General features: G+C 45.3%; 1 protein-coding gene across 4 annotated transcripts in view; it reads left to right on the forward strand.

Moving 5' to 3' along the window:
• plekhn1 (pleckstrin homology domain containing, family N member 1) overlaps positions 1-22459 on the forward strand; it is a 42357-nt gene that overhangs the window by 14165 nt on the left and 5733 nt on the right. For 3 of the 4 annotated variants that reach the window (XM_078557859.1, XM_078557861.1, XM_078557862.1), the window contains 10 exons: positions 2411-2550; positions 6591-6740; positions 8864-8944; positions 9665-9743; positions 10991-11145; positions 11908-12147; positions 13550-13783; positions 15326-15565; positions 17012-17239; positions 19073-19121. In XM_078557859.1, coding sequence (XP_078413985.1) covers positions 2411-2550; positions 6591-6740; positions 8864-8944; positions 9665-9743; positions 10991-11145; positions 11908-12147; positions 13550-13783; positions 15326-15565; positions 17012-17239; positions 19073-19121 — 1596 coding nt within the window. The remainder of the gene's footprint in view (positions 1-2410; positions 2551-6590; positions 6741-8863; positions 8945-9664; positions 9744-10990; positions 11146-11907; positions 12148-13549; positions 13784-15325; positions 15566-17011; positions 17240-19072; positions 19122-22459) is intronic. The other variant, XM_078557860.1, reaches the window with a different exon arrangement.

Raw genomic sequence — 22459 nt, forward strand, 5'->3', positions numbered from 1 at the left:
AGGCCACTGACCAAGGGGGCCAACATCCATCAAGGCCACTGACCAAGGGGGCCAACATCCATCAAGGCCAATGACCATGGGAGACAACATCCATCAGGGCCAATGACCAAGGGGGCCAACATCCATCAGAGCCACTGACCAAGGGGGCCAACATCCATCAAGGCCACTGACCAAGGGGGCCAACATCCATCAAGGCCACTGACCAAGGGGGCCAACATCCATCAGAACCACTGACCAAGGGGGCCAACATCCATCAAGGCCACTGACCAAGGGGGCCAACATCCATCAGGGCCAATGACCAAGGGAGACAACATCCATCAGGGCCAATGACCAAGAGAGACAACATCCATCAGGGCCACTGACCAAGGGGGCCAACATCCATCAGGGCCACTGACTAAGGGAGCCAACATCCATCAGGGCCAATGATCAAGGGGGCCAACATCCATCAGGGCCAATGACCAAAGGAGACAACATCCATCAGGGCCAATGACCAAGGGGGGGCCAACATCCATCAGGGCCAATGACCAAGGGGGCCAATATCCATCAGGCCCAATGACCAAGGGGGCCAAATCCATCAGGGCCAATGACCAAGGGGGCCAACATCCATCAGGGCCAATGACCAAGGGAGACAGCACCGATTTTCATGGGATTTTGGGGATCACATTCCAGAGTTTGCCATGAAAAGCAATCTCAGGCTCTCAGGTTATATTGGTGATGCAAAAAGTATTAAAAAAAAATATGAGGAATAAATAAAAAATAAAGAACTATTTTGTGGCTTAAAATTTTGCAAGCTTCCAAGGTCGTTTGATGTTGGTGACATTCCCAATGGATATTATAAGTGGTGGTGTCACTGCCAGCAGTACTGTGAAAAGGCTATTTTGTTTAGTGCAAAATTAACTGAAAAAATTCTAAAATGTAATTATTGCCTTTTAACAGGATAATGATAGACTGCTTGAGCCAAGCAGCCTGCCACTATGTTGTAATATCCTTATCAAAAATTCATATGACACTAACTGTGTCATATTTGGTTATCAAGGAGAGCATATTAGTCAATAAACTTTCCACCTTTAAGTCAAAATCATTGCTCCTTCAGTGAGTTTCTGATGATGTATTGATTACGCTGAGTGTTGGACATGCCAATAATCAAAATATTTATATTTATTTTAATATCAGGGGCAAAGGGGAGATTTAATTGAGGTGTATAAAATTATGAGGGACCTAAATAGAATGGATGGTAAGGACATATTTCCATTAGCAGAGAGCTCAGTAATCAGGTGGCAGAGACTTAAAGCAATTGGCTGACGGATTAGAGGGGAGTTGAGGAGGATTTTTTACACCCAGAGGGCGATGGGGGTCTGCAATTTACTACCTTAAAGGATGGTAGAGGCAGAAATCCTTACCGCATTAAAAAAAACTGCACTTGAGGTGCTGTAGCCCACATGACTATGGGCCAAGAGTATAGAAGGAGGCCACTTGGGCCAAATGGCTAACTTTTGTGCCATAAATCTTTCTACGTTTCCATATTTCTAATGTAGATCCTGGGTAGACATGCTAACTTCAAAAGACATGATACTTGGAAGGGCTTTGAGACTGGGATCTCTAAGCCAGCACTCTGGTGATGGATGTAAACCACTTGAGCTTTGCTCTTCCTGTTTACAATGTTGCTTGAGCTTCTCAATGAGATTTGTGTTTTGTAATCTATCTTGGGATCCATTAACCTGTAGATCATATCCTTTTATCTGTTCAATAACTTACTAGCAGACTTGGAAGTGTATCAGTAATTAACTCTTTGTTGACTGCGGGCACACTGCAAAATATGGCAAGATTGCAAAACTTTGCTTATTCAAAGAAGATAGCGCGACTTAAAGAGTCAGTTTCACATCTCCTGCTTTTAGTAACTCCCAAGTCCTTTTCAAAACTGCCTTTGGTCAAATGTAAAAGTGGTAGTTTAAATAGACCATCAAAAATCTTATACAGTACTACACCTTGCTCTAAAAATAACTCAGAACAAGAAAAGGCCTGCAAATATCAATAAGAACAACTTGCATTTATATTACGCCTTTAACATAGTTTAAAAAAAAAATCCCAAGGTGCTTCAGAAGAGTATTACCAGACAAAATTTGACACTGAGCTACATAAGGAGCTCAGAGGACAGAGAAGCTCGGTGAAAGAGGTAGGTTTAAAGGAATGTATTAAAGGATGAGAGACAGGGAGAGGCGGAGAAATCTAGGGAGAGAATTTCAGAGCTTAGGGCCTAGATGGCTGAAGGTGCGACTGCTTATGGTGGAGCAATGAAAATCGGGGATGTGCAAGAAGCCAGAATTGGAGGGACTGCCGAGTTTCAGGGTGACAGAGCTTGTAGAGATTTACAATTGACGTGCATTTAAACATTTGCTTCATCCGTCTGCAGGTCCACTGTTACATCCATTTACAGTTTACTGTTCCACTGAGAGGGAGGTGAAGGAGTGGCTTTATTATCTCAACAAGCAAAGACAAGTGAACAGCAGAGTTGTCGATTCACCTCTAGCAAAAGCATGCAGTAAGCTCAATGTAAGTTTACTTTCAGCTGCCTTTTGACAAACGTATTAGCTATATTTTCTCTTGGGAGTTAGACTGAGAGAAAACAAGGATGTGAGTCAAAAGGAGAAGGGGCCACCATGGACCTTTCTTTCACTGCTAACCGTTTTTCCGGTTGCTCCCTCGGTATAATGTGTTAAACAGAGATGAGCTTGGACTGAGTCTCTCTTCTTCACTGGGCCATAGATGGAGATGACCAGGGCTGTTGCTTTGCTGATCTCTGCCTGTTGCTCAAGCACGGTTGCCAGGAACTCAGGGAAGCAGCCAGTCTCAATCGTTCAGCAAAGCTACAGCCCTCACCTCTCACTCAATCTCCCAGCCACGAGCTGAAGATTGAGAAAGGTTCAGAGGCTGGACCCTGGGACTTTTGGGTAACAGACTCTGACAGCAGAGTTAGAATATTAGGAGCAGCATGTCGTTGTCCCATACAGGAACCTTGTTACGAACAAGTGCTGATGCTGTTTTAATAGAAGACCATCATCGCATTCTGCATTCAGCTGCAATGTCGAAACTAAACAGGGACTTGAAGGAGAAGGTGTTCATGTGCTGGTGTGCATGAAGGGGTCAAGTGGAATGTACACTACACCCTGAGGTATAGCATTCTTTTAAGTTGGGAAACCCGAGCACTTCCAGACCTATGGCTTCCTTTTCAGAAAGACTGTTCCCTTCGGGTAATGTGACTTTATCTCTATGTTACTGTGGAGCCCTTAAGCACAAGTGCTGGGCCTTCGCAGCTAGGGTTACAGAACATTCCATCAGTTATCCTGGTCAAATGACTAGTTAGCTATGTGAGAAGAGCAAAAAAGTGCTTTGTTCTAGGTGCGTCATCATCAGGCGGCCTTTCATTGTCGCTATCGAACTCGGGAATGGTGAAATTGTGAAGAAGCGCGTGCACTAACTGTTTATGCAGGTTTGGGTATAATTCATACTTCGCTGTCACTGCATCCAAAGCAACAAACATGCTGGAAATCGGAAATTAAAACAGAAAGTGCTGGAAAAACGCAACAGGTCTGACAGCATCTGTGGAGAGGGAAACAGAGTTAACGTTTCAATCCCGTATGATTCTTCTTCAGAGCTCTGAGATTTTGAAGCATTTTTTTGTTTTTATTTGAGATTTCCAGCACCCGCAGTATTCTGCTTTTATTTTGGAATTCGTCGACACGTCTTTCCTCCTGTCAAGATTCAGCAGGCTACACATCTCTTGCTCATCCCAACTTTTCTTAATATGATGTAGTGCAGAAGAAAACAATGAAACATTGCTTTTAATAAAACATTTACCAAATAATAAACCATCACTATCTCCTTCTTAGGATCTCTGAAGATTATCATAGCAATAAAGAGTGTAGGTGAAAACAAATGTCACTGTAAACTTTAAAAAAAAAACCTTATCACAATTAATTATTCTGTGGGTGAACGCATTAGCATATTTTGCACAGCAAGATCCCACAAATTGTAATGGCATGAGTGGCAACGGGTGGAGGGATGAATGCAGCTTCCTGCTTTTCTTCATATTGTACCACGAGGTATTTTAACATGTGCCTATAAACAGATGGGATCGCAGCTGAACGTCTCATTTAAAGGGCAGCACCTCTGACAATGCAGCACCCCTTCAGTTCTGCACCAGGATGTCATCTTAGGTTAGATACTTAAGTTCTGAAGTGGGGAGGGAGGCGGGTGCAGGGGGCATTGAACCCACAACATTTTGATTCTGAATATAAGCAACTAAACAAGCTGGCATCAACTAGCTGCTCCTTTCTTCCCTGTAGTGACCCAGTTATTCTAACATTAAACCTTAAGAAGGGACAGATTAGGCAAACTTGCTGCCTCTTTTGTGACTCAACGCATTCCTAAATGTTAGCAGAACATTCAGTCAGTTACACATTAACCCCCCTGAAGTTTAGACTATCCACAAACTGGTACCAGAGGCTGACAGATACCAATGACTGGCAAATAGGGTTGCAACTGATTGTTTATCACTCTGGTAATGTTATCTCAACTATTATCTCAACTATTGTTCCACATGGTTCATTGTGTCATTCGAACCATTCAATACAAAAGTAATTCCTTCCTACCTGTCCATAAATTAAGAGCTGGGTCTCTTATTTTCTACCTTGATAAATATTTTATCCACTATTTGCTGTCCTGAAGATCAATCTCTATCAGGATGGCAACAGGATGTTACAGTGAGAATGGGATATGTCCCGCTGCTGATGACTGTGCGAGAGATGCACCTAAATGGAAAGGCAGCAATAAACGCTTTAATCGGGTAACTTACTGAGACCCACAGTCTAGGTTCACACGTGGACTGTGAGGTACTGGAATCTGCCCTGTGGGTGAGCTAAGAAATACAAGTGGAAGGCGATCTAAGTGAGCCGGCTGTGCCTACTCAAACCCCTGACTGACAAGAGGGCATCTCTTGGAAATCTGGGCATAGTGGTCACTATGGCTGGGATTTTCCGTGCCCGCTGGCGTCGGGCAGGATCGGTGGCGTGAGCGGACAATATGGCGAGAAGGCCAAAAAAAATGTTTCACGATGTTGCGAAACCAGTTTGCGATGGTTCACTCGGCTGATCGATGGTGGGCCGCGTTCTCTGTCATCAGAAGTCAAGAACCACATTGTAATATATCTGCATATCATTTTAAGGCCAGCCCGCTGGACTCATCCCCTCCCCCTCCCCCACCCCCGCTGGATCATCCACCCATGTTGGCGGGAAAACACGCTGACATGTTTCACAACAGCGTATATAAGGCGTGCACTTGGCGGGCTGCACTTTACTAGGGGCTTACCTTGCTTCGGGCAGCACTCGCAGTCATCAGCGCCAGGCTTCACAGACAGCACCACATCACTTTTAGCGGGGCTCACGGGCAGGTCTCTACCTACCAGACCAGCCATATGTGGATGGCTTTTCAATGGCTGCAGGGCCAGGGCTTGGGGAACGGGGAGAAGTGGCCTCAGGCAAGGGAAGAGGCTGCAGGGTGAGAGCTGTCCTGGGGAAGGAAGATATCCCAGGGTGTGTGAGGGGGCACATGTTGATCTGTGTAAGTGGCCTCAAGATGGTGAGGGCTGAGGAGGCAGCCTCCAGAGGAGATAAGGCCAGATGGACATGTGAGGGTGTGTGAGAGAATGGGTGGTGTTGTCCCTTGAGCTGGTAGTGAGTGAGAGGCCAGTGAATATGTGATGGGCTTGAGTGTGAGAGTTTAGAGTGATGAGATGGTTGCCTTACCCTGGCTGCACAGATGAGCTCATTCATTCTCTATTTGCATTGGATGGCCAACCTCTTCTGTGCAGCATTGGCACTGATCACCACTGCCATCGCCTATCAAGCCGGAGTGGTAATGTAGCCGCCCCTCCTGTAGCCAAAGTGGGGGTAGAGGACATCACAGCGGGGCCTCCACGGTGTCCAAAACGTGCTCAAGGGCTGCGGTCTTCTTGCCTTTTGGGACCATGTCTTCTTTGCTGCAGTCCTGGGCTGGAAGCAATGAGCGCGGCTGTGCTTTAAATGTGGTGCCTGGCGTGGTGAAGCGGCAAGGTGACAGCGTGGCAGGCGAATCGGAGCCTGCCATGGAAACGGCGTGTTTCCTGGGAATACATAATTAATGCGGCAGGTTTGGGAAGATACGGTGTGAAAAGCTGCCATTGCGGCTGGCGGGTACAACGTTGTTTTTCCTGCCCGCTACCGTGCTTAGTGCAAATCTGGGACAATTCCGCCCTATGTTCAAATCGCAGCCTGAACAGGTTTTTGTCCACTATGTAAAGAAAATTGTACTGGTGACAAATGTTGCACCCAAGACCCCAATATATTCCCCCAATGCACAAAGGCATTAAAATATTAACATTTACCCCACATCCTAAGGATTTTGTTTCCATGGGGTAGGTTTTGCCACCTTACGAGGGAGTTTTGGACTTAATTGCGATTGTAGCACTTGCACTATAGTTACTGAGGAGAAAGAACCTTGTGTTGCGTCAAAGTCAATAATTGTGCATCGGTTAATCATCATTTCATTTTACACAGCAGAACTCCCTGGGACAACACACTAAAAATGTTGATCTGAGGACATTAATCCTGAACCGACCAATACAAGGAGGTGAAAGGACTCGCATTGATTCATTGGGCAGCATTCTCTGGATATCAGAGGCTAAGTTACAGCATTTACCTTTCCAGGTACAGTATTGAGACACATGTCAACAATATCATGCTAAGGTAGGCTTGTCAACTCTGGCTGGACATGTTCCTGGAGGATTGATCTACAACCTAGCTAACAGCCCTGACCGGTCAAAGAGCTTAATTGCTAATGTGTAGAGACGCCAGGAGAGCGGGCCACCCATCTTATTCTTGCTCTAGGGTCTTGCCTTGAAAATACCGTCAGAAACATTTGCTTTAATCAGTTTCTGTCCTTTGACACAGCGTAACTGTTTATTCAATCTCTGTTAGCTCCGCTGCCTTAATAGCCAATTGCAAGGGCGGCCATTTATTCAACAGGGTATTCACCCAATAATCATCACCAAAATACTTAGCAAGGAATGTTGACTAATACTAGGTGCACCTTTTTCATATTAGCATATGCCTGAAAAGTACATACAAATAATTTTATAACCATAGAAGGTTTATTGCACAGGAAGAGGCCCCTTCGCCCGTTGTGCCAGTGTCAGCCAAGAAACAAGTCACCCAGCCTAATCCCACTTTCCAGCATCATAGCGTTTAAAATAATGGATAAGAAATATAAGCTTTGCTAAAGTTTTTCTCTGGTCCTCTCCAGACCCCACAGCCCTCCGGGATCTCTGCACTTTCCAATTCTGGCTTCCAGACCCTCTGATTTTTTAACGGTCCACCATCGGTGGCTGTGCCTTCAGCCCCCTAGGTCCAATACTTTTTAGAATCCCCTCCTTAAATCTTTCCATATCTCTACCTGTCTTCCCTGCTTTAAGGCGATCCTTTTGGCCAAGATTTGTCCTAATATCCCCTTAGGATGACTCTACGTCAAATTTTGCTTGAAAATGCTCCTGTGAAGCATCTTGAGACACTTTACTATGCTAAAGGCACTATATAACTTCATGTTGCTGTTGTTTGTTGAGGATTAGCATGATGTCCTTGTACCTCTGGGATCTCGATTTACAACCAGATACAGGTTTATTGGCGGAAGGTCATTATTTTCTAGTTAGCCATTAATACCTTATCTCAGATGGGTTCGAACACTTTCAGCACAATTAGGCCACAAGGTAAAATTGCCTATGTGTTGACATTAATTGGCATGAAGTTGTCAATATCCATCCAAAAGTTACAGGATAACCGCAGTATGAAACAGGGAGATGTCATCCTTTAACGCTAGAGAGCCCTCTTCTGAAGTTGAGGCTAGCCAACTCTCCAGGATCGGCCTGGAGTCTCCAGGAATTGAAGATCTGTCTCCAGGACATTGCTGTGTGCAACCCTGGAGAAAAATCATTGGGACATTAAAAAAATATTTTTTATCTTTTCTTTGAACATTTCTCTTTACCAGATATAAAAAATATTGAAAATGGTAAAAGAAGGATGACAGTCAAGCATCATCCAATTGGGTAATGAGTTTTTTTCCCTCTTTGTTCATGGGATGTGGGCATCACTGGCTAGGCCAGCATTTATTACCCATCCCTCATTGCCCTAGTTTAGCAGGCATTTAAGAGTCAACCACATTGCTGTGGGCCTGGAGTAAGCCAGACAATCTTGCTTCCCTAAAGGACATTAGTGAACCAAATGGGTTTTTACAACAATTAACAATGGTTTCATGGTCATCATTAGACTTATAACTCCACCATCTGCTGTGGCAGGATTTGAACCCAGATCCCCAGAGCATTATCCTGGGTCTCTGGATTATGAGCCCAGCAACAATACCACTACACCATCACCTCCCTGAGTCCTTTTGCTTTTCAACTGGGGTAGGAGGGCAGTACATCACAAGGATGGATGTGTTGGCCAACAAATGGCTGGAGTGTGGGTGCTAGTCATGTGATGAAACCTCCAGGAATACGTTTAATCACAGTTGGTAACCCTAGTTGAGACAGAGAAACCAACAGATATTATACTTATCTTGGAGTACTTGATGCCTGAGATACAAATGTATTTCATTCCTTAAATAGGAAACCCTTTATTTTTCAAAAAAACAGGGGCTGTACACGAAAGGCAGCTAAATGGAGTTGAGGAGCAGACCAGCGTGATCTAAATCATTGGTGGATAAAGCTCTAGGGGCTGAATGGCCTACTTCTGTTTTTATGTTCCTAATTAAATTATTTTGTGTGCAACTTTCCCTGCAGGACCGACACGATCGTCTTTTGATTCTCTTTCCAACAACGCTCCTCATTCTGTCTGAAGAAGACCATGCCTTACATTATAAGGTAAACGTTACTCGCAACAAGTACAATTATCTTCTGAGGGTTTCTGTTGTGCCGAGTGTTAAAGAGGTTTTCCAGTGCTGTCAAAATATCAGCCATGAGCCCAGTCATTTTTACCCAAAGAAGATCATTTGCAAGCCATCAAACTCTAAATGATTTGTTTCTCTTTTTCTGCACAGGATCCAAGTTCTTTAAAGCTCTGGAGCTACTTCCCTAAATAATCCCCTTCCTCCTGCAGCTTGAGGGCTTATAAAACCTAGACTAGTGTCAATTCGTTCCTGCTTCTTGAATTACTTCAGCTGCTCTCTTATTCTTTTAACCTTGGTGCTGTCCTGTACTTCAAGACTTAACCCTTCACCTTGCCCTCTCAAAAATATCTAAGAGGGGAGGGTCACAGAATAAGCAGTGTTGAACATGGCAAGATTGTAACATTGACAAGACATGGCTGAAAAAAGTGACGTGTCAAAGCTTTTTGTCTTGCACTCATCAGGACATCGCAAGAATATCAATATAAGGGGGGAAACAACAATTTATACTGTATGTGAAGCGAGTGCAAGTCAAAAGCTTCAACATGTCCCTTTTTACAGCAATACTCAAGTTCTGTACTACCAGGCGACTAATTGACAAGATACTGTACCTACCTGAACAAGGCAGGGGAGTGTAAATGAACTGGAGCAGCTCAGGCTGTATAATTTATTGTCTTTTCGTTGTGTTTGCTAACAGGGTGAGCTTCCGCTTAATGCTATAACAATATTTGAACAGGATGAATCTGACAACGATCCAAATACATTCTTGATAGAAGGTGAGTGCAGAGCAACGTGTCCATCCCAATAACAACTTGCATTTGTACAGCACCTTTAATGTAGCAAAATGCCCCAAGGCACTTCACAGACGTGTTAGCAAACAAAATTTGATGCCTAGCCACATAAGATGATATTAGCTCTGATGGCCAAAAGCTTGCTCAAAGGGCTCTCTTTAAAGGAGCCTCTTATAGGAGGGGAGAGAGGTGGAGAGGTTTAGAGAGGGGTGAGAGGTGGAAAGGCCTATGGAGGGGAGATAGGTGAATTCATGGAATTCATTGCCACAGAAGGCTGAGGTGGCCAGGTCATTGAGTGTAGTTAAGACCGAGATAGATAGGTTCTTGATTGGTAAGGGGATCAAAGGTTACGGAGAGAAGGTGGTAGAATGGGGTTGAGAAACTTATCAGCCATGATTGAATGGTGGAGCAGACTCAATGGGCCGAATGGCCTAATTTCTGCTCCTATGTCTTATGGTCTTATGGTCTAAGAGGTTTAGGGAGGGGAGAGAGGTGAAAAGGTTTAGGGAGGGGAGAGACGTGGAGGGGTTTAGAGAGGGAATTCCAGAGCTAAGAGCCTAAACACCTGAAGGCACCACCACCAATGGCGGAACAAAGAAAATTGGGGATGCGCCAGGGACCCAAATTGGAGGAACACAGATATCTTGGAGGGTGTGGGACTGGAGGACATTACAGAAATAGGAAGGGTCGAGGCCATGGAAGGATTTGGAAACACGGGTGAGAATTCAGCACAAAGCAGATTCCAACTATTGGTTTGTATATGATGCAAATATGAAAGCATGCGTCTTGTGCAGACATGGGATGGCGGTGCGAGGGGCATGCGGCAGAGGTGGAATGTCTGGCATTTGTGGGTGTGGGATTATTGAGATTTGTAAGAAGGGATGAGAGGGGCCAAGGCTGCTGTTGTAATTGGAGAGGACGGAGATTTGCTAGCCTTGATTTGTGCCTCACCCATATCATTTCCTGAGGGAAATACCCTGATTCTCAATGAATAAATCTCCTGCATGCCGATCCATCCCTGACAATGGCTGGCTTTACAGATCGCATCTCCCATTCCTCTTCCTTTGTGCTCAGAGGGTCAAAATATCCCATAGGGTATTTAACAGTCACAAGCAGAACACATCGACCAGCTAATGGCCCTGCAGCACATTCCCAGGTATTGAACGTTCTGTTGATTACCATAGGACAGGTCATTCTTCCATGTTCACTGTTTCTAGTGCTTTATATTCCAGGTAAAATGATCAACCAAATCATGGTGACCTCCAAGAATAGAACAGCTCACCAAAACTTAATACATCACCTGGATTCCGCAGGGGCCATAGTTCAAAGAGCTTCCCTGATCACTAAAGGACATGATTACAAACACTCTCCAGAGTACAGAGATCAGGTGGGTGCAACTTACAATGTATACAAATAACTGCAACATCCAACAGTAGGAAAGACTGCAAAACATTATTAAAATAAAATTAGAGACTTTCTTCCATCTTTTTGTGCTATGACATGATGCCTCTGAGTTCCTATATTCCTACATTTTCTCACATTCTTGTAAATGACATCAGAATGTATTAATTACTTGCTTGTAACTTTGCTCCATTGTTGTCAGAGAACATTGAGGCATTTGCATGAAATCGCTTTCTCCATAATTTTAACAGAAGCATTCGCCCCTTGGCACTAACTGGGTTAACCCTTCGGTTAAATGGCAGGCAAATAAACATCGTACACATGCATTAACCATGGGCCCGCCGCTGTTCCCAATCTGCCACTTGGTGGTTGTTGCTTTCCATTACCAATAGTCAGAACTCAGTATCTCATGAGAAGGGAGAATTGAAAAGAAACATATATACCTTCCATTTAATGCAAAGTCATTTTATTCAGTTGAGCATTGAGTTGCATCCCTCCATTGCGTGATTACAATTTACTGGACAATTCAATCTTTTCTATGCACAGAATTGACGTTGAATGATAAGGAGCAGATTGTATATGTTACAATGAGATAGGGGTGTCAATTAAAGATGGGACTGGACATTAATTTTGCCCCCAATGGCAGTTTTTGATTGCATACGTGTCTGTGATCTAACCCTAACCATTGACAAAATCTGGGGTTTTTTTTTTTGTGTCTCTCGGTGATTAAAACATCCATTAATTGTAGTTTGCAGACAAGCACAACCCTTCGTTCGAATCACACAGGCGTGGGAACAGCCCGGCGACAGTGTATGGAGTGTTCACATTCCCCCAGAAACCAGTCGAAATGATTTCTGTTTCGGAAGACCTGCCCACGCTGGTTACTGAGAATATGATGGGTCCACTCAACTCTCCTGATTATGCTGAGCCTTACACACCTCCCCCAACGAAGCTCTCCGCACCAGCCGAACCTTTGAAGCTTACTTCGGTAAGTGATGTTTTATTCAATAGAATATTACGAGATTATTTTGCTTAAATATTGCCACGGGTCTTTTTTTTTAAATTAGAGATCATTGACAAGAAAAGAGAGTGAGATTTGTAGTTATTACATACCACCTCTCTTGGAAGCAAACTGAAATGTTTTGTATGCAATGAATTACTTTGAAGTTTATGGGCTGTTAAATTGTAAGCAGACATGGCAGCCACCTTGCATTGACAGTGGGCACAAGTGAAATCACTGACCAGTTATTCGGTTTTGATAGTTCTGTTTGAAGAAGGAACGTTAGTTAAGATATTGGGATGGCTCTCTGCCCTTCTTCAAAACGTGCCATTGGCTGATTCACGTCTACCTAAATATGACAGGTAGAAACAGACCTGGCCTTGGTTACACACCTCACCCAAGGGAAGGCATCTCTAGTGATGTGGGTATTAGAAAATGCCTCTTGACTCAAAATAGGTTTAGAATAATAACGACAATCAGGGTTTAGCAATAAAGACATTAGGGAATTTCACAAGACAATTGGACGCTGGGTTGCAAGGGTTCTGGTACTATCGGGGTGAGCTTGACCTATTGGTCAAAAGTTCCTCTTTGACCCCTGACCTGCCTGAGGTGTGCCTGCTCAACTCCTCTGTCATACATTACAATTAGAGAGATAAGATGAAGATTCCGCTGTAAACAGTTACTCTTGCATTGCATTTGCTTAATGATCAGTGTTGTTAACTATTATAGAAGAGAATATAGTGTCAAGCTTGATATGTATACTATTAGGTGTTAAAGAGTCTCAGTGATATGAATGACCTGTATTTATTTCAGTCTGCACGCAAGCATACTTCTTCACCTTTGTCAATGTGTGGAAGCAGTGTGAGACTCTCAGGACGCAGTCTCCTTGCCTTGTCCCACCCTCCAACTTTAACTTCAGGAAACTTACTTATTACTGAAAATTGCTTGTCACCGGGTTATGCAGAGCCCTTTACAGCTTTGGAATGCAGCCAGTGCCTCCTGGGAGTGGGTTCTCTCACAAAGATGTAAATGCAGGTCCAGTTCTTACATAGAAATGTTTCTTTGATGGTACACAAAGAATTACATCAAGTCAACAGCACAGAAACAGGCTATTTGGCCCAACTGGTCTCTACTGGCATTAATGCTCCATATGAGCCTGCTTATTTAGGAAGGATTATTTTAAACAACTGAATTCTCTTTGTTACTGTAGATAAAAGCAAAATACTGCGGATGCTGGAAATCTGAAACAAAAACAAAAATACCTGAAAAAACTCAGTTGCTGTGTTTGGTATTTGGTTTTGTGTGCCTTGAGGTTTGTTGAGTTGCCCTGAAATATTGAAACCTTGTTTGTCAAATGAGCTGCCATAAATAGTTCTTTCACTTATTTCAGATGGTTAACAGTCGAGATCCATCAAAAAAACACCAAGAGCAAAGTATTAGGACATCAGGATCCAGTATCTCCAGGTTATCTCTTGTTTCATTGCAGCCTGGCAGTACTACAATCAGCTATTGTTCACCTAGTGATGAAATCTTGAATAACCCTCTGTCTCCAACGTATGCTGTACCTTATATTCCGTTTAAGTTACAACCAGCCCCTCCTGCAAAACCTCTTTGGCTTAGAAAGGTAAGCAATACTTTGCCAGCACAAGAACAGAACTGGGCAAAAAATATGAAGCTTAGGACTTGAAGATAGGATTAAGGAAACATCAGACACCTGAGTGTATTATTAAATATATTAATCTTAGAAAAGTCCTATAGTATTGAAATTAGCTCTGCGGTGATGTTATAGATTGGAATTACATTGTGCAGCCTTAGTAACAAGCACATTAATTTGCTCATCTTAAATTCCTCTGTTAGTTTGAGCTAAATAATTTTAAACCTTTCTTAAAATAGAAAACCTGTGACCCTGTGAACATATTAATTACTCATTTATTCCACAGGGCAGTAGGCAATGTTGGTTCAGTTGGCAGCATTCTTGCCGCTATGTCAGGATGTTGTGGGCTGAAGCCCCACTTCAGTGCGTATAAAACAAACATGCAAAATAGGAGCAGGAGTAGGCCATTCGGCCCCTCGAGTCTGCTCCACCATTCATTAAGCTCATGGCTGACCTGTCTGTGTTTCGAGTTCCACATTCCCATCTATCCCTGATAACCTTTGATTCCTTTGCCTAATAAGAATCTATCTACCTCTGCCTTAAAAATATTCAATGACTCCGCCTCCACCACCTTCTGAGGCAGAGAGTTCCAAAGTCGCACAACCCTCTGAGAGAAAAAAATTCTCACCTCTGCCCTATAAGGCTGACCCCTAATTTTAAAACAGTGCTCCCTAGTTCTGGACTCACCCACAAGAGGAAACATCCTTTCCACATCCAACTTGTCAAGACCATTTAAGATCATTTATACTTCAATCAAGTCACCCCTCACTCCTCTAAACTCCAGTGGAAACAGGCCCAGCCTGTCCAACCTTTCCTCATAAGACAACCCACTCATTCCAGATATCAATCTAATAAACCTCCTCTCAGCCGCCTCCGACATATTTACATCCTTCCTTAAATAAGGAGACCAAAACTGCACACAGTATTCGAGGTGCGGTCTCACCAATGCCTTGTATAACTGAAGCATAACATCCCTTACTTTTATCTAGGCTGACACTTCAGTGCATCCCTGAGAGAGGCAAGGACACAGTCAGGCTCAGCTGTGATGCTAACCACAGTTGAACAGCCCACGAACGCTACCCCCCCACCCCCACTCTCTAAGTAAACAGGTTGAGCTAGTGCCCAAGAAGCCATAGGCGTCAGCTCCTTCAGAAAGGGCATGAGGGAGAATTGGAAAAGCCAAAGTTAGCAACAAAATCCTGACATGGCAAAGTTTACATTTGAGTTGATGCCAAAGGGGATAGGGACGGAAACTGGAATTATCATGCTTCACAACGGCGCCAACTGACAATGTTGCATGATTGGGAGATAGGGGGAATTCAAAAAGCAGAACAGGACCATTTTTATTTGCATTCTTTCCCAGATGTGAATCAGATTCACCAGCCGATACTTGTGATAAACACTGACTATATTAAGTGATTTAAAAAAATATATATAAACGCAGTTCCAGTTATGGCACAGATTGCAAAATCCTTGTAAAATATGGAGCATGAATAATTTCATTCCTTTCAGCCCGTGTCCAGGCACAATTCTTCACCATTACCGGTCAGAGGTGGGGATCGGAATGTACCACTGCGAAAGACATTTGCCCTGTCACAGCCACCAGCCAAATCCATTCACGGCTTCGGAAAGAATCTCGGCTCATTTACAGCCGGTCACCGCGATGTCCCTTTGTCATCGGTATATGCCGAGCCTTTTGCAGCTGTCAAGAAGCAGCTCGCCCCACCGACAGTCAGACTCCCTGCTACAGGCGTAAGTACGGTTCAAATGTATACCTACCTATGGTAATAAAAGCAGAAAATGCTGGAAAGACTCAGCAGGCCAGGCAGCACCTGTGGGAGAGGGAGACAAGAGTTTGGATTCCGATGAAAGGTCATCGACCTGAAACACTAACTCTGTTTCTCGCTCCACAGATGCTGCCTGACCTGCTGAGTATTTTCAGCAATGAGGAAATTTGAGTTCAGTTGATTCATAAATTTGGAATACAAAGCTGGCATCAAGAGGTGGTCATTATGAAACTACTGGATTGTCATAAAAATCCATTGATGTCCTTTAGGGAAGGAAATCTGCCGTCCTTACCCGGTCTGGCCTACATGTGACTCCAGAACCCACAGCAATGTGGTTGACTCTTAACTGCCCTCTGAAATGGCCTAGTTGGCCACTCGATTGGGCAATTAGGGATGGGCAATAAATGCAGGCCTTGCCAGTGGCGTCCACATCCTGTGGATGAATAAAAAGAGTACAACATTCCAGAAAAACTAAGAATCCCGCCTCAGCAAAGAGCTCAGTAATAACTTTGAACACTTACGGCCAAAGGACAACAGGAAGTGGTTTCCTTATGTGCAAACATTCAAGGTGGTGTTGACACAACATGAGTGCAAGCCATAGTTGAGTCATGGTATAATTAACAGATGCTTCAGCATAACACTAAGTTTCTCACAGTCTTTCATCAGATAAAAAAGATGTTACAAGCAATGTGTCATCAAAATACTAACCTGATGATGCATTTGTGTATAAGCCTTTGAGTAACAATTAGAAAATAGGCTCTGGTCTGGACCTGGGGGGACTTCCAGAGTTTGGAACATGTCTAGTATGTGAGTTCAAACCCAACTTGGTTTGATTTGATGGTAATCCCCCCACCCCCTGTCTACTTGCGACGAGCTTCCTGCACAATGTCACCCAGTTCCGAGCAATAATTGAACGAATTCAAAACTCAATCCAGCAGAAAGACAGTAATCTCACCTGGAGGGGTTACAGGATGAAAGAAAGAACTTGCATTTATGTAGCGCCTGACCTCAGGATGTCCCAAAAAGCTTTACCGCCAATGAGGAGCACCATTGAAATGCAGCCACTGCTTATTGCAGGAAACATGGCAGCCAATTTATGCACAGCAAGCTCCCCCACACAGCAATTGAGATCATGGCCAAATAATCTGTAACTGATTATTGGCATGGGGCTCAGAAAATAGCAACCTCATTCAGTAGGGGCTACTCTTCTGAGGTTAGGACTGAGTATATTGTTGAGGTAATGTAGAAGAACTCTGCATCTGCTTTTGCTCTGAGAGGTCATGATCCTAACTCTCTGCAACTGAGGGCTTCATTCCTTAGCGTTAGCCTCCTCCCCCCAAAAAAAATTCATAAATTAGGAAAAATAAATCATTAAAAGACAAATGAAAATCTTTGTTTCTATTTTCTTCAGCCTGTCAGCCATCAAAATGATTCATTGGCAAGCGACCAGTGGAATAACACACAACTCTTGGCGCTGGAATGCTTACCCTGTTCTTCTCTGCCGTCAAGTTCTCTGTCAGGGAGCAGCTCCTGTTCGTATCTGGACCAAAATCACTTGACCAACCCTCTATCTCCACCATATGCCGAGCCATATCTTCCTCAGCAGGTCTCTCCTGTTGAGCGTTTCTGGATTACAGAAGTAAGTATTGCATTGGAGTATGGTTGGTGCGAACGCGATCAACGGAACAAGAGCGTTCTAAATAACGGGGGTACCATTTCAAACAAATGCCCCTTAACCTACAATGCGTTGAAAGGGCGGAGTCTGTGGAGGGGGCCAGGTTGGGAGGAGGCTGGGCTGGTTTTAAGTACAGGGGGAAAATCCTCTGATTTTTGCTGGTCTTCCAACGCTTGTTTGAGTGAAGTTGTCCTATGCTGGGGGGTATCCTGACTAAACTGGACGGCGAAAGAGTCGACTGGACTCTGTACCTGTCATACAAAGGTCATCGGAAAAAAACCCTTTCTCAAGAATAGACTGACATTACCCCAGAGATAAAAACAAAAAACTACTGCGGATGCTGGAAATCCAAAACAAAAACAGAATTACCTGGAAAAACTCAGCAGGTCTGGCAGCATCGGCGGAGAAGAAAAGAGTTGACGTTTCGAGAGGACTCGAAACGTCAACTCTTTTCTTCTCCGCCGATGCTGCCAGACCTGCTGAGTTTTTCCAGGTAATTCTGTTTTTGTTTTTGACATTACCCCACACTGTTTGCGTGTTTTCCAGTGGTGCCTTGCCCTATATGTGTGCCGCATTTATAAGACAGCGATGGCAAATACCTCACACTTTACTCTTATCTAGAAAAGTCTTTAACAAATTGTTCAAGCTCATCAGTGACAAAAAAAAAATGACAGTGTAAAACAGTGCAATCTAATATATTCCTTCAATTATTATTCCTTGAGAAATTATTGTGATTTCTGATATAATTCATATAAATTATTATTCATTCTAATAGAAGCAATGCTAGGAACGTGGGAACAGAAGTGAGAGAATCGTGGCTGATCTAGATCTCAATTCTTAGTCTATTGTACGCTCTATGGGCTGGGTTTCATGGGGAGTGTATTGCTTGCCTCACTCACCACCCCAATCCACTGCAAGTGTTAGCTGGCCAGTTGATGCACCTAAACAAAGCCTGCCCTGCAGTCATAGTACGCTGCTGGTGGGCTGGACGAGCAGAGAGTGGGTCTTCCGCCCCTCAGTGAGAGGAAGTCCCGCTCTCGAGAGATTGGACACACAGCCTTAGCGGTTCCTGCAGAGCCAGAACTCAGTGGTGGGCTCTTCTGGGACTGCGAGTAGGCCTAAGAGGAATAGCGACGGGGTGGGATAAGTCCTGGGCTTTTAGGGCGGGAAAGGATCTGGCAACCTATAGGAAGGGGAGAGAGTTGGGGGGTGGGGGGGTGGCGGCGAGAGGGGACCAAAGGGGGTGGGAGCGTGGATATTGGAGGCCAAGTGGGGAGAAGCAAAGGGGGAGCGGGGCGGGAGTCTTGGTGGGGTGCCTCCGATGCACTCAGCGCGCCCCCCCCCCCCGCAAAAAAATGTACCCTCTTCTTTCTCGCCTCTTAAGCAGCTTGCTTAATAAAGCAGCCCACCCAACAGTATTGTGGCGCGGGCAGCCTATTACTCATATCAGTTGGCTTGGTAACACGCTCAGTTGACCCTTAATTATTTATTTAAAAATGGCAGGCGGGCTGCCGATTTCGGCACCGGCTCACCCCCCCCACCCCACCCCCCCGGTGTTTGGGAGGGGAGCAGGGCACCCCCCATATTTTACCTGCCTCCCCCACCAAAACGATGCCCAGCTGGGTGGGGGGGAAAGGGCGGCACCATTAAACCCGACTAAACATCATACTTTAGCCCTCAGAAAGACAATCCTGTAGAACGTCAGATTTATACATTCATGTTCGTTACTTAAAGTACCTTTTTTTTATTGCAACCCGTACAGTATTGCTGTCCTGAACCATCCATTCTCTTTTGCAGGAAGTATCACGGAGAGGAAGTGCTGATATTACTGTGCAATGTTCAAAAGGTACATAACCCCGTTTTAAAAAAAAAAGAATAGTTTTACCCCAAGGGAGTGGCTGTCACCGCCCACCCCCCCCCGCCCCAACCCACTCCCTCCAATAGGATGGAGATCTTCAGATGGGTTAGATACTCTCCCTAGGCAAGGCTGGGGAGATGGTGGTAATGTCACTGGGCTAGTCACCCAGAGCCCCAGGCTAATGCCCTGGAGACGCGGGGTGGGATTTTCGGGTTGTGGGGCCAGAAGCTCAGGGCTGCTGGGGTGAGGGATGGAAGGAGGGTGAGCGCTGGCGCAGGGGAGCACGCAATGAAAGCTCCCTGAAGGCGGAGAGTTACCTCAGGGAGCTGAAGTAATTTAAACCGATGAATAAAGTTTTTCAAACTCCGGAAAAGATTTCCACACAGCGGACCCACTCACTCTCATGTGCAGGTTTGAAAAATTCTGCCCAAAAACGTTTATTTTTATTCTTATTCTGTGCCCGTGCATGAGGTTTCCTCCAAAACCCAAAGGCTGTATGGCCGACTTGCCCTCCCGCCCACCGTAAGGTGAAAATACAGGTTAATTAATTGATTAGTGACCTTAATTGGCCTCTTAATTGTCAGCGGGCGCGCTGCTAACTCTCGCACACGCCCGCCGACTACAATATCATGCGAGTGCACGATGATGTCGGGATGCTCGCCCGAGGTCATCACACGCTATTTCACACTCGGGCATGTCGGGCACATGCTCACACGCTGAGCAGAAAATCCTGCCCATGGGTTCAATCCCCACACGGCAGCTAGTGGAATTTAAGTTCAATGAATCTGGAATTAAAAGCTAGCCTGGATAATGGTAAGACCGTAAGACTACGGTCGATTGTTGTAGAAACCCATCTGGTTCACTGGGTGTCCTTTAGGGAAGGAAATCTGCTGTCCTTACCCGGCCTGGTCTACATGTGACTCCAGGCCCACAGCAATGAGGTTGACTCTGAACTGCCCTCTGAAATGGCCCGAGCAAGCCACTCAGTTCATGGGCAATGAAGGATGGGCAACAAATGCTGGCCTTGCCAGCGATGCCCACACCCCCGGAAAGAAGAGCAAATTGGGGGTTCTGCCAGTGCCCTATAGGCTGGGGTCCTCTCCGTGATCGGGCACTCTGATGCCATCCGAAAGGTCATTGACTCAAATAGCTCTTCAAGTGACCTTCCATCTTCCTGAGACTGATGAAACAAGTGCCGGGAAACGAGGGGCAATGGAGGGAGGTGGACGATGGGTGAGGTGGGCACATACAGCATGGGCCGTGACAACCCGACAGCCATATAATGAAACCTTTGGATCAATTTCTCAACAGCACCAAAGGCCAGTTATCTATGGGGAGCCCTTGCCTTATGTTTTCAACAGGAGAAAAAGACAACTGGCCATAATTCCCTCTACGTGCTAGTTTCAGGGCACTGGCTCAGCTGTTTATGTACACCCGTGCAAGGGATAGTTTAACACAGTCAGGTTAGAACTGTCCTAAAACAGTGCGGCAGGAATTTACCTGAATTGGTGGAACAATTCATGATAGGACATCACCCTGATTCAAGTCAATCCAACAGAATGATTTTGATCTAGTGATAAGGTGACTTTTGCCTTTGCTGTTTTTTTGCCATCGCTGTCAGTGTGGCTTGTTGGAGCTTATTAAAGCTCATTCAATTTTTTTCCCCCGAGTTGAAGGAAGATCAAACAATTTAGTGAATGGTGTTGGTACAATGGCTGTGTTGTGAGGAGCAGAGTGACAGCGCATTCCAGCTGTGGTTCCCTCATTCCGAAGGTTTGGCATGAGACACCGGTCAGATAGCACTCTGCCTTTATAGACTGGACAAAACCAGACAGAAATGGTGACCATAACACTCTAGGACATTAAACGACTGCCCCACTAACAGGAAAACCAAATCAAATCTTTTAATTTGTACATGTACTTGTCCTCCCATTCTGACTCCACCCCCCCTCCCCCATACCACTGCTTGTCAGGTTAGCTCAGATTCACACCCTCTCCACTCTGAGTCAGAACGTTGTTGATTCCCAGTCTGGAATTTGCCTATGTAACTTTTTTTTTTATTTGTTCTTGGGACGTGAGCATCACTGCCATGGCTAACACTTATTGCCCATGCCCCTGAGGACCATGTGGTGTCACCCACTCCCCCCACCCTGCCCATGTGGTGTCGCCCACTCCCCCCATCCTGCCCATGTGGTGTCGCCCACTCCCCCCATCCTGCCCATGTGGTGTCGCCCACCCCCCAACCCTGCCCATGTGGTGTCGCCCACCCCCCCCCCACCCTGCCCATATGGTGTCGCCCACTCCCCCCACCCTGCCCATGTGGTGTCACCCACTCCCCCCACCCTGCCCATGTGGTGTCGCCCACTCCCCCCATCCTGCCCATGTGGTGTTACCCACTCCCCCCACCCTGCCCATGTGGTGTCACCCAGCCACCATCCCTTAGCTAAAAGCTGCTTGTTTTCAGGCTGTGCAGAAAGAATCGGGACTTTTCATTGGTGCAGGCCCCCAAGGGTCGATTGGCTTATTGTGTGCCGTAATTCCATTGATTCTAGGAGTTAATAGCCTTCATGGTGTAAGTTTTAAAGTTGAGGAGTCACCGATTACCCGAAATAGGCGGTTGAGAACTTATAAGTAATTTTAACGTAGTTCATCATGTTTATTAAGAAGCAACAGTTTAGATACGATGCATTAGCTAAATAAATAGAAAAGGCATGTTGGGTGAGGGTGGCTTACTGGAGGATAGACAGACAGCTGGCACAGGGGGTGTTGATCTCAGTAGCTTGTGACGGGCATCATTTTGCTGTCCAGCCAAATTGTTAGGGAATTCTTCCCCAGGTCATCCTCCATCTTCCCTGGTCCACCTTCCACCTGAAGAGGGCGGCTGTCTGACGAGGATTCACCCCCCCCTCTCCACACCCCCACCCCGACCCCCGACCCCGGACAGCTCCGAGCGGCTGATAGTTTACCCAATGTCAAAAACTTGCTCGAACCCTTCTAACCAATCACTACAGGACAGGTACCCATGGTATTGAGGGGAGGGAGCAGGGGTTTCACCTCCCCACCTTGTCCATAACTCTAGCTGAGGTCATCTTTTAGCTTATCTCACGCTGGGTGCCGTTTGTTAACTCCTGCCAGACAGCTGTTTAGATAAGAGGGTACAAGATGCCATCCGATTGATTTAGGAATGTCAGTACGGAAGCCTGGACCAGGAGATCTCGATGTTCCCCTAAAATTCCGCCCAACGTTTCAGATCAATGACCCTTCATCAGGACTGGGAACAGTTAGGGATTAGTCTTAAGCAAGTGAAAAGGTGAGAGGAGGAAAGG

The sequence above is a fragment of the Cetorhinus maximus genome, chromosome 15 (assembly GCF_964194155.1).
Source record: "Cetorhinus maximus chromosome 15, sCetMax3.hap1.1, whole genome shotgun sequence".
NCBI lineage: Eukaryota > Metazoa > Chordata > Chondrichthyes > Lamniformes > Cetorhinidae > Cetorhinus > Cetorhinus maximus.